The 11,727-nt window shown below is 48.5% G+C and overlaps 1 protein-coding gene across 1 annotated transcript; it reads right to left on the bottom strand.

The window, feature by feature from the left end:
• Positions 1 to 6,008: 6,008 nt before the first annotated feature.
• LOC136939090 (mitoferrin-2-like) lies at positions 6,009 to 11,667 on the bottom strand. The gene is made up of 4 exons (XM_067231961.1): positions 11,177 to 11,667; positions 7,306 to 7,534; positions 6,977 to 7,033; positions 6,009 to 6,748 (listed from the first exon to the last, which is right to left on the bottom strand). Exons 1-4 carry the CDS (start codon positions 11,522 to 11,524, stop codon positions 6,144 to 6,146), a joined length of 1,239 nt encoding a protein of 412 aa, XP_067088062.1. The 5' UTR covers positions 11,525 to 11,667; the 3' UTR covers positions 6,009 to 6,143.
• Between the last annotated feature and the right edge of the window lie 60 nt (positions 11,668 to 11,727).

Here is an 11,727-nt window from a genome sequence, read left to right as displayed (position 1 = left end):
GGGCTTTATTGGATACGCGGACAAAAGGTGTGGGGTAGGCACCGCGCACTCAGCAAAGACAAAGAAGTCCAGGAGCTGCGAGATTGACGTCCTAATATTCCAATTTGAGGCAGGCAGCGCATTATTTTAACTGGCTGTTCTATACAACGGAAAAAAACGTGTTCACTTTTGTTCGCTTTTAGGGGGTTTTTGTCCCCAGAGAATAGGTCTCTGATTTGGGGCGGAGAACTCGAGCCCCAACCGTGATTCTCTGGGGCAGCCGGGACTGCAGGAAAGTCGACGGGGGGCGGGGGTGTGAAAGAGAGGGTATTATTGCTACAAGTTTCACCATTTCTAATTCTTAAAATGAGAGAGAGAGAGAGCTATGGGACAGGGAAGAAAAGGAAGTTGGGTAGTGGACTGAGAAGCTCATGGTAGTTTTCTTGTTTTGTGGGGAGAATATTACTTTTAGGCTACGCATGCAGAGAAACTCATCAGTCAACATTACAGTGCTCACACCTGTTTAGTATAGAAGTCATGTAATTCATAGTATTAGCCTAATTCTACATCGGTGGAAGACATCATGAAACTATACTTTGTTTACATTCAAGTTTCAGAAAAATATTTTTTTCTTTATTTTATATTTTATCTACCAAGCACACATGGAATGAAAAGAGACAGTGAAATATGTCTCATAAAGTCAGTCATGGCGGTTATGCCAGAATGTAAAATTCTCTAACTCTCGTTTATCGTTTATCGTCTCTGTGGGAAAACGTTAGCCTCGCATACCAGGACGGGCTGGGAGCGAGAGGGGAAATAGAAATTAGCCAGACACGCGCAAGCAGCGGTTCAGACCAAAGACATTAACCAGACGAGCTGCAGCCGTCATAGGACCCTCGGATGGGCTCGCGGAGGTGAATCTCGTGTTATTACTGCGAAGAGCTAAAGCATCCGAAGCACATAAAGATTGGGAGCGCGAGGGAGGAATTGCGGGCTACATGAACAGCTCGTGGGAAAGGTCCAGCAAAGCTGTCTCGAGCATTGCGTTATTGAGACATATTCTGAGGGAGTAGAAAACGTTTAAAGTTGGAAATATTTTGAGAATCATTAATGTTAGGACAAATCGGACATTCTTTGGCCTGGCGTTTTTGGGGCATTGACCCTAAAAATACATTTGGGAAAACGTAGGCTATTTACCCTTTGATGTGCATACAGTAAGTAGGGCTACATGGGAAACGTTGATATCCTGTCAACCTAGCTACACTTAATAAACATACCAAAATATAAGATTTAATTCAACCACATTTTTAAGTCATTTAAACATTCTTTAGCCTAAATATTTAAGACCTAAAGAGGAAGGAAATTACAGTAGGCCTATGCTTGAGAATCACACACCCACACACACACACACACACACACACACAAACACACACACAAACACACACACACACAAACGGAGACAAGCCGCATCTCTTCGGCTCAGTGTTCCCGAGATTGAAATCTGCAAATAAACTCATACTGTTGTTGGTAACAATTTAAGGACTGTATTAACCTCTCGGGGCTCTATCGCAGGACCTTCAACTCCTAATCTCATGTGGGGACAAAACAGATTTAGAGCAATCAACCAAACCCTAATGCTCAAACGCAACTAATGGGGATTAGAAACGCAAACAAAAGGGAATCATTTTGGCACCGGACAGATAAGCAAGAGATTCTTTACACCGCTCCACCGGCGGCAGGAGAGGAAAGAGAAAGAGCATGCTGTCACGGCGGAACCGGCACTTGATGCTGCCTATGTAAATAGAGTTGGCGACAGTAAGGCGTCGCCTGGTGGGGACTGGACGCGGCCTGCACTGTCGCAGCGGGCGTGGCGTTGACGTCTCTGATGCCTATCTGTTCCAGAATGGTGGAGGTTCGAAATTCAGAGCGAGCTAGAGCTTGTAGGGAGAGGAAGAGTTGAAGTAAACCGATTCAGGCCTATCTAGACCGGCATTTTATTTATTAACAATAGGCCTATGTCGATATTTAGCCTTTACATAGCCTAATGTTGAAAGTTATTGGCTATTGCTGAGATTTACAGTCTTCATTAATTGTAACCTTGCCTTCCTTTAATAGCCTTGTAGGCTACTTTAGTTATTAGTTTTTAACTTCCGTATTTAACATAAATTTTGGCTATATTTTAGACGTCGAGATGTGCAAACGATTTTATTTTAGTTGCATAATTTTCCATAACACTGAAATCAGCTTCTGCCCTTTCTTCCATCTATTTAACACAGGCACGCACACACACACACACGCACACACACACACACATACACACACACACACACTCCTCTCTTCACATTAAGGTAAACTGCAAACGCGGCCACAACCGCAATACATGGTGGTTTACTATAAAATACAAATCAATCATCCCTTTCTATGGACACAGCTGTATATGTGTGTGTGAGTATAAGTGTGTGTGTGTGTGTGTTTTAGCCTTAGCTCCTATAGCCTAGCCCCTGTAGAGGAAACCCCGGATGTGGAAGAGCGCAGTTCATAGGCCATATCATGAGTGGAACTCTTATGTTTGGCTGCGGTTTATACAAAAGACAACTCTACCGCAAGGAGTTCTTGTGGTTTGAAAAAAATGGGAACATATTTGAAAAATGCCAACCGCTTGCGGTGGAGATATAAAAACCGCTTATGTAGCCAACAGTTGGCTCTACAGACAGAAACTTCGTTAATGTTCAAAATATAGAACGGGTGGATCTTCTAGATGCTTCACCTGACAAGACATGTCCAAACAGTGCGCGCTCCTATTCGGCTACACGCGCGGCAAAAAAAACACCTCATGGGAGGTAAGGAAGGAGGAGACAGAAAGGTGGAAAATAACTTCCCTGTCATCACGTTTCAGGGGGAAAGAGATAGAGAGAGGTCGATTAATTGAATGAAAACCTAAATGCGCCTTTCGGATTGTGTAGACTATAGTTAACAAGGTTGATGTCGACATGTCGTCGCATTTTAAATCTAGCCCCATACGCTGTCAACAAGCGCCCACGAGCTCCGTAAACTTTCGTCCAACATTGGGAAATGTCTTTTTAACGATTTTTCTGTGCCAGGGCTGTGATCCAAGTTTTCCTGTGGTCTCGCAATGCGAACCAGAGAACCCAGACTCAAAGACCCCCAAAAGAGAGAGTCAAGATCGTTCATCAGCCGCAACCATCTAAATATTTATCTCTTCTGATACACATGATTGCGAGTCATATGTTCTGGGTCAAAACATTACGAGTTTCTGGGGAAATAATCTTCTGGGAACAATTTATTCAATGATGACCCACGAAAACGTCGGTTTACATAGCTAAAACTAACATGAAGCAATGCATCTTACTGCTTACCCACAAAAATATCTTGATAAACTAAACGGCCCGGTGCTCTCAATGGCCCATCCAGTCGATTTATTGTGGCCTCTTGGCGCGCTCTAACCCACTGTCGCCACCTAGCGGTGCGTTAAGTATAGGCACGGATTCTACAGAACATTGCAAAGGCCTAATCATTAACAGATCTGTGTTAGAAGCAGCTGTTTGTCTAGTTGCAGTAATCCTTTAAGTCTAAAGCCTAAACCTACTCCTAACAACAGGGTAAACCTAAAACCAAACCGTTAATTAGTGTGTTGGTTTTGGCAAATGGCAGCTCGCTGGCACGAGCATTAGAGATTTGGAGCTTGTTGTCCGGATTCCTAACATCAAAGTTCCAGGGTGTGCCAAAGAGTGACATCGATCATCTCACAGACATGTCTCATGTTGAACATACATCATCACCAAGGAACAGTCTAGGTGTTCCAGTGTTAACGTTCCCCTGACACGTGCCATACCATCAGGGTTAATCATGACAAACGTGTGTTTCCACATCCCATATAAAAGTTACTGTATTTGTTTAACCTTCAATTGGAGCGTTCTAGGCGTAGGGGCTTAGATAGGCACCTTACAACCCATTTAGACTACAGTTATTCACCATGTATCAAATCAGTGGTTCCCACTGCTGAAACAGCCCTTCTTTGTTTAGCCTTCAGGCCTAGCCAATAGGCCTTGCACGAGGAGTCCACCACAACCTCTCTGTCTGTCACACACAAACGCACACACACACCAGTGCCTGACCACCGACCCGCTGTCAAAGCTTTCAGCGCGCGCCTCGCAGACGAGGTCAGGCCCCCGTCTGTCACAGAAATGCCCCGGTCGCTGCTCTACAACACAGCGCGTGGTCTGTAGCGTTGCGGAAAACAAAACGGGAGGGGTAAACTGAGTAGAAAGACTGCGGTCTCAGTGTGTAGGCCCCGGGGAATGACAACAAACAGGAGGCCTCGAGTGAAACTGGATCCGGCGTAGTGAAGCAGCAAGAGGAATGCCGGTCACGGTCTACTTCCTGCCTACTGTGTCGGTCCGGATTTCAACCGTCTGGGTCGCCGTGATTCATAGGCTCCGTTATCCAATGACAACTGAAAAAGCGGGTAAACATGGGTTTGTTGAAACATTACATTTTAAAACTATCTACGTCTCGTAATTGATGAATACAAAAAAACATTTATAGATATGTAAATATTGATCAAAATAAAGAGACGTACAGTCGTGGTTTCGTTTCTCTCAGCGGGATCGCCAGCACCAAGAGAAGACCCTGCTTCTGCGAGGAGCTGCCATTGCGACTTTATTTACAATTCACAGATAATACAGGAAGTCTTCTCTATACAGGAAGTAGCTTCTATTTATGCTTAAAGTTTTGTATTTTCCTTTCCATCGGTATGTTTGCGTTCCACACACACATTATCATCCACATCTAACTCGCTCTGCATCTTAAGCCTGTTCAGTCTTTGGTTTCTAACCGTCAACATGTCATTCGGCAAGAAAACAAAAAATATTTTTTAAGTCAATTGTTGTTTGAAACTCAGTCTTTCCCCCATTCAATCCATTCACACCCAAGAAAAATAATTTCTCTACCAAATGCTTCCCTTCCAATGAGTGACGTCAGGGCGTTACCTGTGTCAAGATGTGCGGTTCAATGTAAAACCCAGGTTATTCCACAGTAAGGGTCATGCCAAAATAACTGTTTACATATTGACTATACAGGTTGACTTCATTACAAAGCACACCTGAGCAGACAAAGAATTTTGAAAAACTTTTAGTGTGTCTTCTATAATCAACATTAGGCTATCATTCTTAGTTATATGGCTTCGGAAATGACAGAACTCGTGAGTTATGATTGTGCGTTGGCTGCATGGCGGCTGTTTCAAACAAGGCCAAGTATTGTAGTAGTGAAAATGTTACTGAAGTTACTCAACAAGTAACTGGCTACCACAGACATTAATTTGGTTACTTAACTCTGTGGCCGTTACCTGGAAGTGCCAAAAAGCTGTGTGTCTTTCCAGATATGATGGTCCCACTAAGGCATTTCGTGTAGCGCCTTTACTTCATCAATCTGAAAATATGCTCATCTCCTGCCTCACCTAATCAAGCATACTATCACACACACACACACACACACACACACAACTGAAACACAGGTCAAGGAGGGAGGGCATTTCACATCAAAATGGCTCCCTAGTCAGATTTATACGCCAACACGGCAATATATTATTCCGAATCATGTCGATGTCTTCAGTGATGAATGTGGTAAGTTCTGTTAATTTATATTAACATGTATAATACAATTTATTTTCCGCTTTCAAGAGGACAAGACCTTAAAACACAGATCTCACCCTTCAATAAAAATGTGTCTCGTTTTATGAACGCATGCTCATACCGTAATAACAGACGTTCTCAATCTTTTAGAAACCTCAAAAAACCTCCATTACAAATGTACACACACACTTGCCATTTCTGTTCCAACATGTCTGCTTCTGAGCGGCGCCCCCTGCCCACCAGCCCCCCCTGGTGGCAGGTTCAGAAAATTCAGAGATATACGTTCCCAAATTAAAGTGCGAGTTTCTCAATGTATGTCTACATCCTATTGGTTTGGGGAAGGAGGGGTTGTTCTCTACAGTGAGAGAAAGCAGTGAGAGAGAGAGAGTGTGTGTGTGTGTGAGAGAGAGAGGGTAGGTGGGCCAACTTTCTGTTAGCATTCACACATCCCCAAGAAGAGAAGCTCTCCAGTCGGCCATATTGATTGAAGCCCGTCTTCCTCCTCCTCCTCCTCTACTTCTCGACGTCGCGGTCCCTCAGCCGCCTCTCGTGGTGACGCTTGGTGATGAGGTACTTGAAGAACTCGTACACCGACCAGCTGATGGCGGTGGAGGGCATCTGGTAGATCACCCTCGCCTGGACGCCCTTGAAGAAGGCCTGGGCCCCGCCCATCCTGTACACAGTCCTGAACGCCTCCCCCAGCCCCGAGATATGGCGCCCTCCTCCTCCTACGCCCCCGCCGGCCGCGGCCGCCGTCGCCGCGGCAACCCCCTCCCCCCCAGCGCCGGCGGCGCCCTCGGCCGTGAGCGCCAGCGCCTCCTGCGTGTTGAGGAGGGTCTTGCACACGTCCAGCGGCGTGGTGGCGGCGGCGGCGATGGCGCCGGCCAGCGCCCCGGAGACCACGTGCGAGGAGGGGTTGTAGTGGCGCAGCGGGTTGAGCAGCTCCTGCAGGTACTCGTAGGTGATGAAGTGCAGCGCCTGGAAGGGCACGTTCATGGTCAGCTGCGTGGTGTAGCTGCGGTAGAACGCCGCAGGGCCCTCGCGGCGCCACGCCGCGCCGATGCAGTCCAGCACGCCGCGGTACGGGGAGTTGTACATCTGCATGCGCTGCTTCACCACTACGGGGGGGGAGGGGGGGAGAAGAGGTGAGAGAGGGGAGCGGGAGGGAAAGGAAGGAGGGTTAGAACGTAGGAGTGTAAATGACTAGATCAACACGACCAGTCTCAGAGCTCCCTCTAGTGGTGGGTTTAGGCAAGTGCAGCATCACTGTGATTAACTCGACTCGTGTTGGACTGAGAAGAGGCGTGTTTGTGTGTGTGTGTGTGTGTTTGTGTGACAAGGTTTACCTTCAGCTGGGTTCATGACTGCATCATGGAGCACTGTGGCCATGCAACCTGCCATCCCTGATGGAGAGAGAGAGAGAGATAGAGGGAATGAGGGAGAGAACGGGGGAGGCAGAGGTACAGGGAGGGAGAGACCGAGATAGGGAGTGTGGGGGAGAGAGATGAGGGAGAGATCGGGAGGGAAGGAGAGGAAGAGGGTGGATTAGGTAACTGCTGGAAGATAACATTCTCATGAATCACAAACATTCCTGTGTTTGTCTACTGTACATCTGTGTGTGTGTGTGTGTGTGTGTGTGTACATGTGTGTGTGTGTACATGTGTGTGTGTCTCACCGTTGGCGAAGTGGCTGTTGGCCCCGGGGTGCACGGCATCACTGAGGGAGAACTTGATCTTCTCGTAGCAGGCGAAGTAGAGCGCGTGCGCTGGCCCCGCCCCCACCGCCATGACGTTCACGCCCCTCACCGGCCGCCACATCCCCTCCGTACGCACGATCTGCCGCAGGGCGTCCATCACGTTCCTGTACCGCGCTCCAGGCTGGGGCTGCAGGCTCTGCATCCTGGTCTGGAGGGGGAGGGAGGGGGAGAGAGGGGTGAGGAGGAGGAGGGGGAGAGGAGGAGGGAGGGTTGAGGAGGAGGAGGGGGAGAGGAGGAGGGAGGGGTGAGGAGGAGGTGAGGAGGAGGAGGGGGAGAGGAGGAGGAGGGGGAGAGGAGGAGGGAGGAGACAACGAGGGGAGAACAGTCAGCTCTCAGTCCAGACAGGTGTGTGTGTGACAGCTGCTCACCCAAGAGGGCGAGGCAGGGAGGGACTCAGCCCCCACGAGGGAACTCAGTGAACACAGAACCCCCTCACAACAGCCTGGCTCACTTCCACATTCGCTCAAACTTCCAGAGGAGAAGTTGTCATGCAGCGACAGATGAGAGATGACCGTCGGCTAATGAATAAAATGTAAAACGAAACACCTGGCGTGGATGGTGCAATTCCCACATTTCACAGACAGTGAGTCGCATGACTCACTGTCTGTTTCCCCTAAGGGAAACTCCAAATCCTCACTTCTGGTAAATGAGGATTGTAAGGGAGGGACAACGTGCCACACACACACACACAAAACAACACACACTCTGTTGAATCTGAATCTGTTGCCAGAGCTGCACAGTTTCCCCTGTCTGCTCAGAGAGACATCCAGGACTGAACAGCACGTTCCCCACACTCAGGGCCCGTTACACACTCACCATGCTGATATGACAAACACACACACACACATGGATATACACACACCACACGTGTCCCAGTAGGGTCTTGTGGTTTAGTTATGAGACCCAGTGTGTGTGTGTGTGTGTGTGACAGTGACCCAGGTCTCAAGGTCCCCGCCATGTTCCAGCCCCACCCTCTGCTCTCACTCATTCCAAGACGACAGAAACACAGAGGTTGTGTCATGCTAACTTGCCCCCCGGTCAACTCTCTGCATCATCAGTGTGCCGTTAAGGCTGTAGCACTCGCTCAGACCGTTCCATGATAACCGAACTACACCCTGTAAGAACTACACCATGTCAGAACTACACCAAGTCAGAACTACACCAAGTCAGAACTACACCATGTCAGAACTACACCAAGTCAGAACTACACCATGTCAGAACTACACCAAGTCAGAACTATACCATGTCAGAACTACACCAAGTCAGAACTACACCATGTCAGAACTATACCATGTCAGAACTACACCGTCAGAGCTACACCGTCAGAGCTACACCGTCAGAGCTACACACTTCTGACCCGGGATGTTCTGCTGTACTACATGCATCTGTACGCTGCTTTGGATAAAAGCGTCTTGTTCTGATGTACATGCAAACATCAGCTGTTCCACTCAGTGAGCTGAAGCAAACACAGGTTTGGAATCTCATTAAACTGGTGACAGAGATCCTAGCCTTCGCTTCTAGAAGGTTCCACCCAGCGTTCCAGAACCACGCGGAACATTCTGGAACCTCTGATCCCGGGGTCATCTGACGAGGGAGGAAGAACAAGAGGTTTAACGAACAAAAAAAATACACGGATATGCTCCGCCGATCCTTATCTCGAGAGAACACCTGGAGGTGGTTATCAGGGCTGGCTGGTTTCTCTGAGCCGGCTGGCAGGACAGCTCTGGGGGAAAGACGGCACCCAGAGTGGATGAGAGTACCTGAGAGCCAGCTCTGCCAGGTCAGGAGAGGGTAAACCTTCAGCATTACCCTCAAGTTCCCCACATGTCCGCCTGCGGTCAAGCTAGCGAGGGCAGCAGGGCTGCCTTAGGATGTGAAGGGCGGAGGTTTTCGTAAAACGCTGAATAGGACACGGTCGAGGCTATTACGCCACATGTACCCTACCTACAGTACTGTGTGAGATGATAGATTGGGATTTCCGAGATGAAAGGGCTAGTCGGAAACCAATAAGGAAACGGTTGACACACAAGGAAGCGATGCGGTTCTTGAAGACAATGAAGAAGTTGTTTTGTAACAAAGAGCCCTGTGACTTAAGGGAAAGGCTATCAAAACCTGATCTGTAAAGGGCTTCTCATCCACAGTTGTATTATGTACAAGTACAATGCAAGACAGCCAGTACAAGTACAAATGTACGTACAAACTTACTACAACAGCACAACAAGCCTTTATGGTGCAGCTTGGGACTATGCATGAGAGAGTGAAATAGAGTGAGGTACGAAGAGAGAGAGAGGGAGTGTGTGAGAGAGTTAAAAAGCGAGTGTTAAGAGAGAGGGAGGTAGGAAGAGAGAGAGAGAGACAGAGAGAGGGAGTTTGTGTGTGTGAGAGACAAAGATAGTTAGAAAGAGATAGTGTGTGTGTGTGTGTGAGAGAGAGCGAGACAGAGAGAGACACACAGGTATGGAGAGGAGGGGAGCATTCCAGCCCAGGTCATGTGACTCCAGAACCAGGACATGTCCTCAAGCCCTGAGGTGGGCTGAGTGAGCCAGGCCCAAGAGGCCCAGCGTGGGCTGAGAGGCCTCTGAAACACCCCCCTGAGGGCCTGGATCCCAGTCAATGAAAGCAAAGCCAGCTCCCGAGACAAGTCATCGTGTTTTGTATGACGTTTTCCCAGCACAGATTACGTCTGGCTTGAATAAAACAATAGTTCCTTTCTTTGGGCCAGACAGCTAGCCTGTGTTCCTGAAAACAAGTTTGCTGGCTGCAACGTAGAATCTCCTTCTTAGTTCACTCCTGGTTAACTATAATACATAGCAGGTTAGCTAGTCTACCTGTCATAACAGCGAGTAAGGAAGGCGATTGCACAAGACAAGTGTCCAATTATGACGATGGCTGGTATCACGGTATCTTCCCGGGGAAATTGTGACAGACCGTTCCAGTAATTGCAAGGTCCCTACAGCCATCATTTGTCAATTGAGACGGTGAAAACATCACCGCGGTTGTTAAGAGTAGGAGTTACTACGGTAAAGCATCGATACAACCATTTTTACAGTTGGTCACACAGTGCAGCTGGTGCCCCCCCGCTTCTCCAATCCTAAAACTAAGTGTCGTAACCTGAACCGCCTTTTCCTTCGCCGTCATAGCATGTGCTGCTGGCGCGCAACCGGCGGACCGGAGGCTAGCAACCTCCCTGACAAGCTAACTGTCTCTTGTGGACAGTTTTGGTTTCGAGCAGTGACTTGTCGACAAACAGTCTGACAAGCCCCGATAGCTATCTATAACAGTATCACCAACAATGCCAACGATAAGTTCAACCCATTCATTCTGTATCCTCCAAATGTGACATCTCTGACCTCGATAGCAGCTAGCTAGTTAGCGACTCAAATCGGGCTGCTTAGCGGGCCTAGTAGATTGCTACTGCTAGCTACGGTTTATGTAACTATTCACCAGCTGCAGTATTGAGTAACGTGATCACTACTAACAAGCATTACAATGTGTGCTGTCCCAGTGTTAACGTTGAGTAACGTTAAGATAGCCGGTCAACACTATAACCAGTAAACATGAGTTTTCACTTCCACAACACAGTGAAGGTGAACGGAAAGGCTACGTCGAATGGCTAGTCAACAGTGGAGCGACATATCCAGTAACAGTGTCCTTCCCTGGTCCGAAGCTAGCTAAAGTTAGCTACTAGTTAAAACTAACTAGTAACTACCATCAGTAGTAACTACCATCAGTATAATTAATCACCACCAACTGTTCGCGGTCACGGGTGCCACATCGTCTTCCGTTTTACCTTGACACAGTCGATGGGGTACATGAGGCAGTGCTCCATGATTCCAGCCACGGCACCCGCCAACATGTGTGTGCTGGTAGCTACACCTTGAGGTAGACCCTCATAGTCAATTTCAGGCTCGGTAGCCGTGGTGGGTTCGGGAGCTGCGCGATGCATCGCCACAGCAAAGTCTTTTTCCCCCGTTATCCTGGGCGGCGTAAGCCCTCCAACGATTCCCCCCGTAGCGTTCAAAATCCTGCCGCCCAGCCATCGGATGTCCGCCCCAGCTGCAGCGCCTGTGACCCCGCCGTCAGCGCTCGTCGTGTCCACGGACATTCGTCGCCTGGACACGAAACCATCCGCTTCCATTCGAAAGCTCGGCTGTCCAGTCAGTTACAGGCGGCTGGTCCTCGAAATATCTCCCTGGAAGTCAACCGCCCGATGTTTGGAAATTCGAGGGCGTCTGGTACCAGCCGACAGCGGACTCCCCAATGCTTAACAGCAGGGGCAAGGGGAGGGAGTCAAGGCAAGCTAATCTTCGCTGAGTGCGGTGGATGATGGTAAGGGGGCTT

This window comes from Osmerus mordax, unplaced genomic scaffold (assembly GCF_038355195.1).
Source record: "Osmerus mordax isolate fOsmMor3 unplaced genomic scaffold, fOsmMor3.pri Scaffold_107, whole genome shotgun sequence".
Classification (NCBI taxonomy): Eukaryota; Metazoa; Chordata; class Actinopteri; order Osmeriformes; family Osmeridae; genus Osmerus; species Osmerus mordax.
This window is presented reverse-complemented; position numbering and strand designations above follow the sequence as displayed.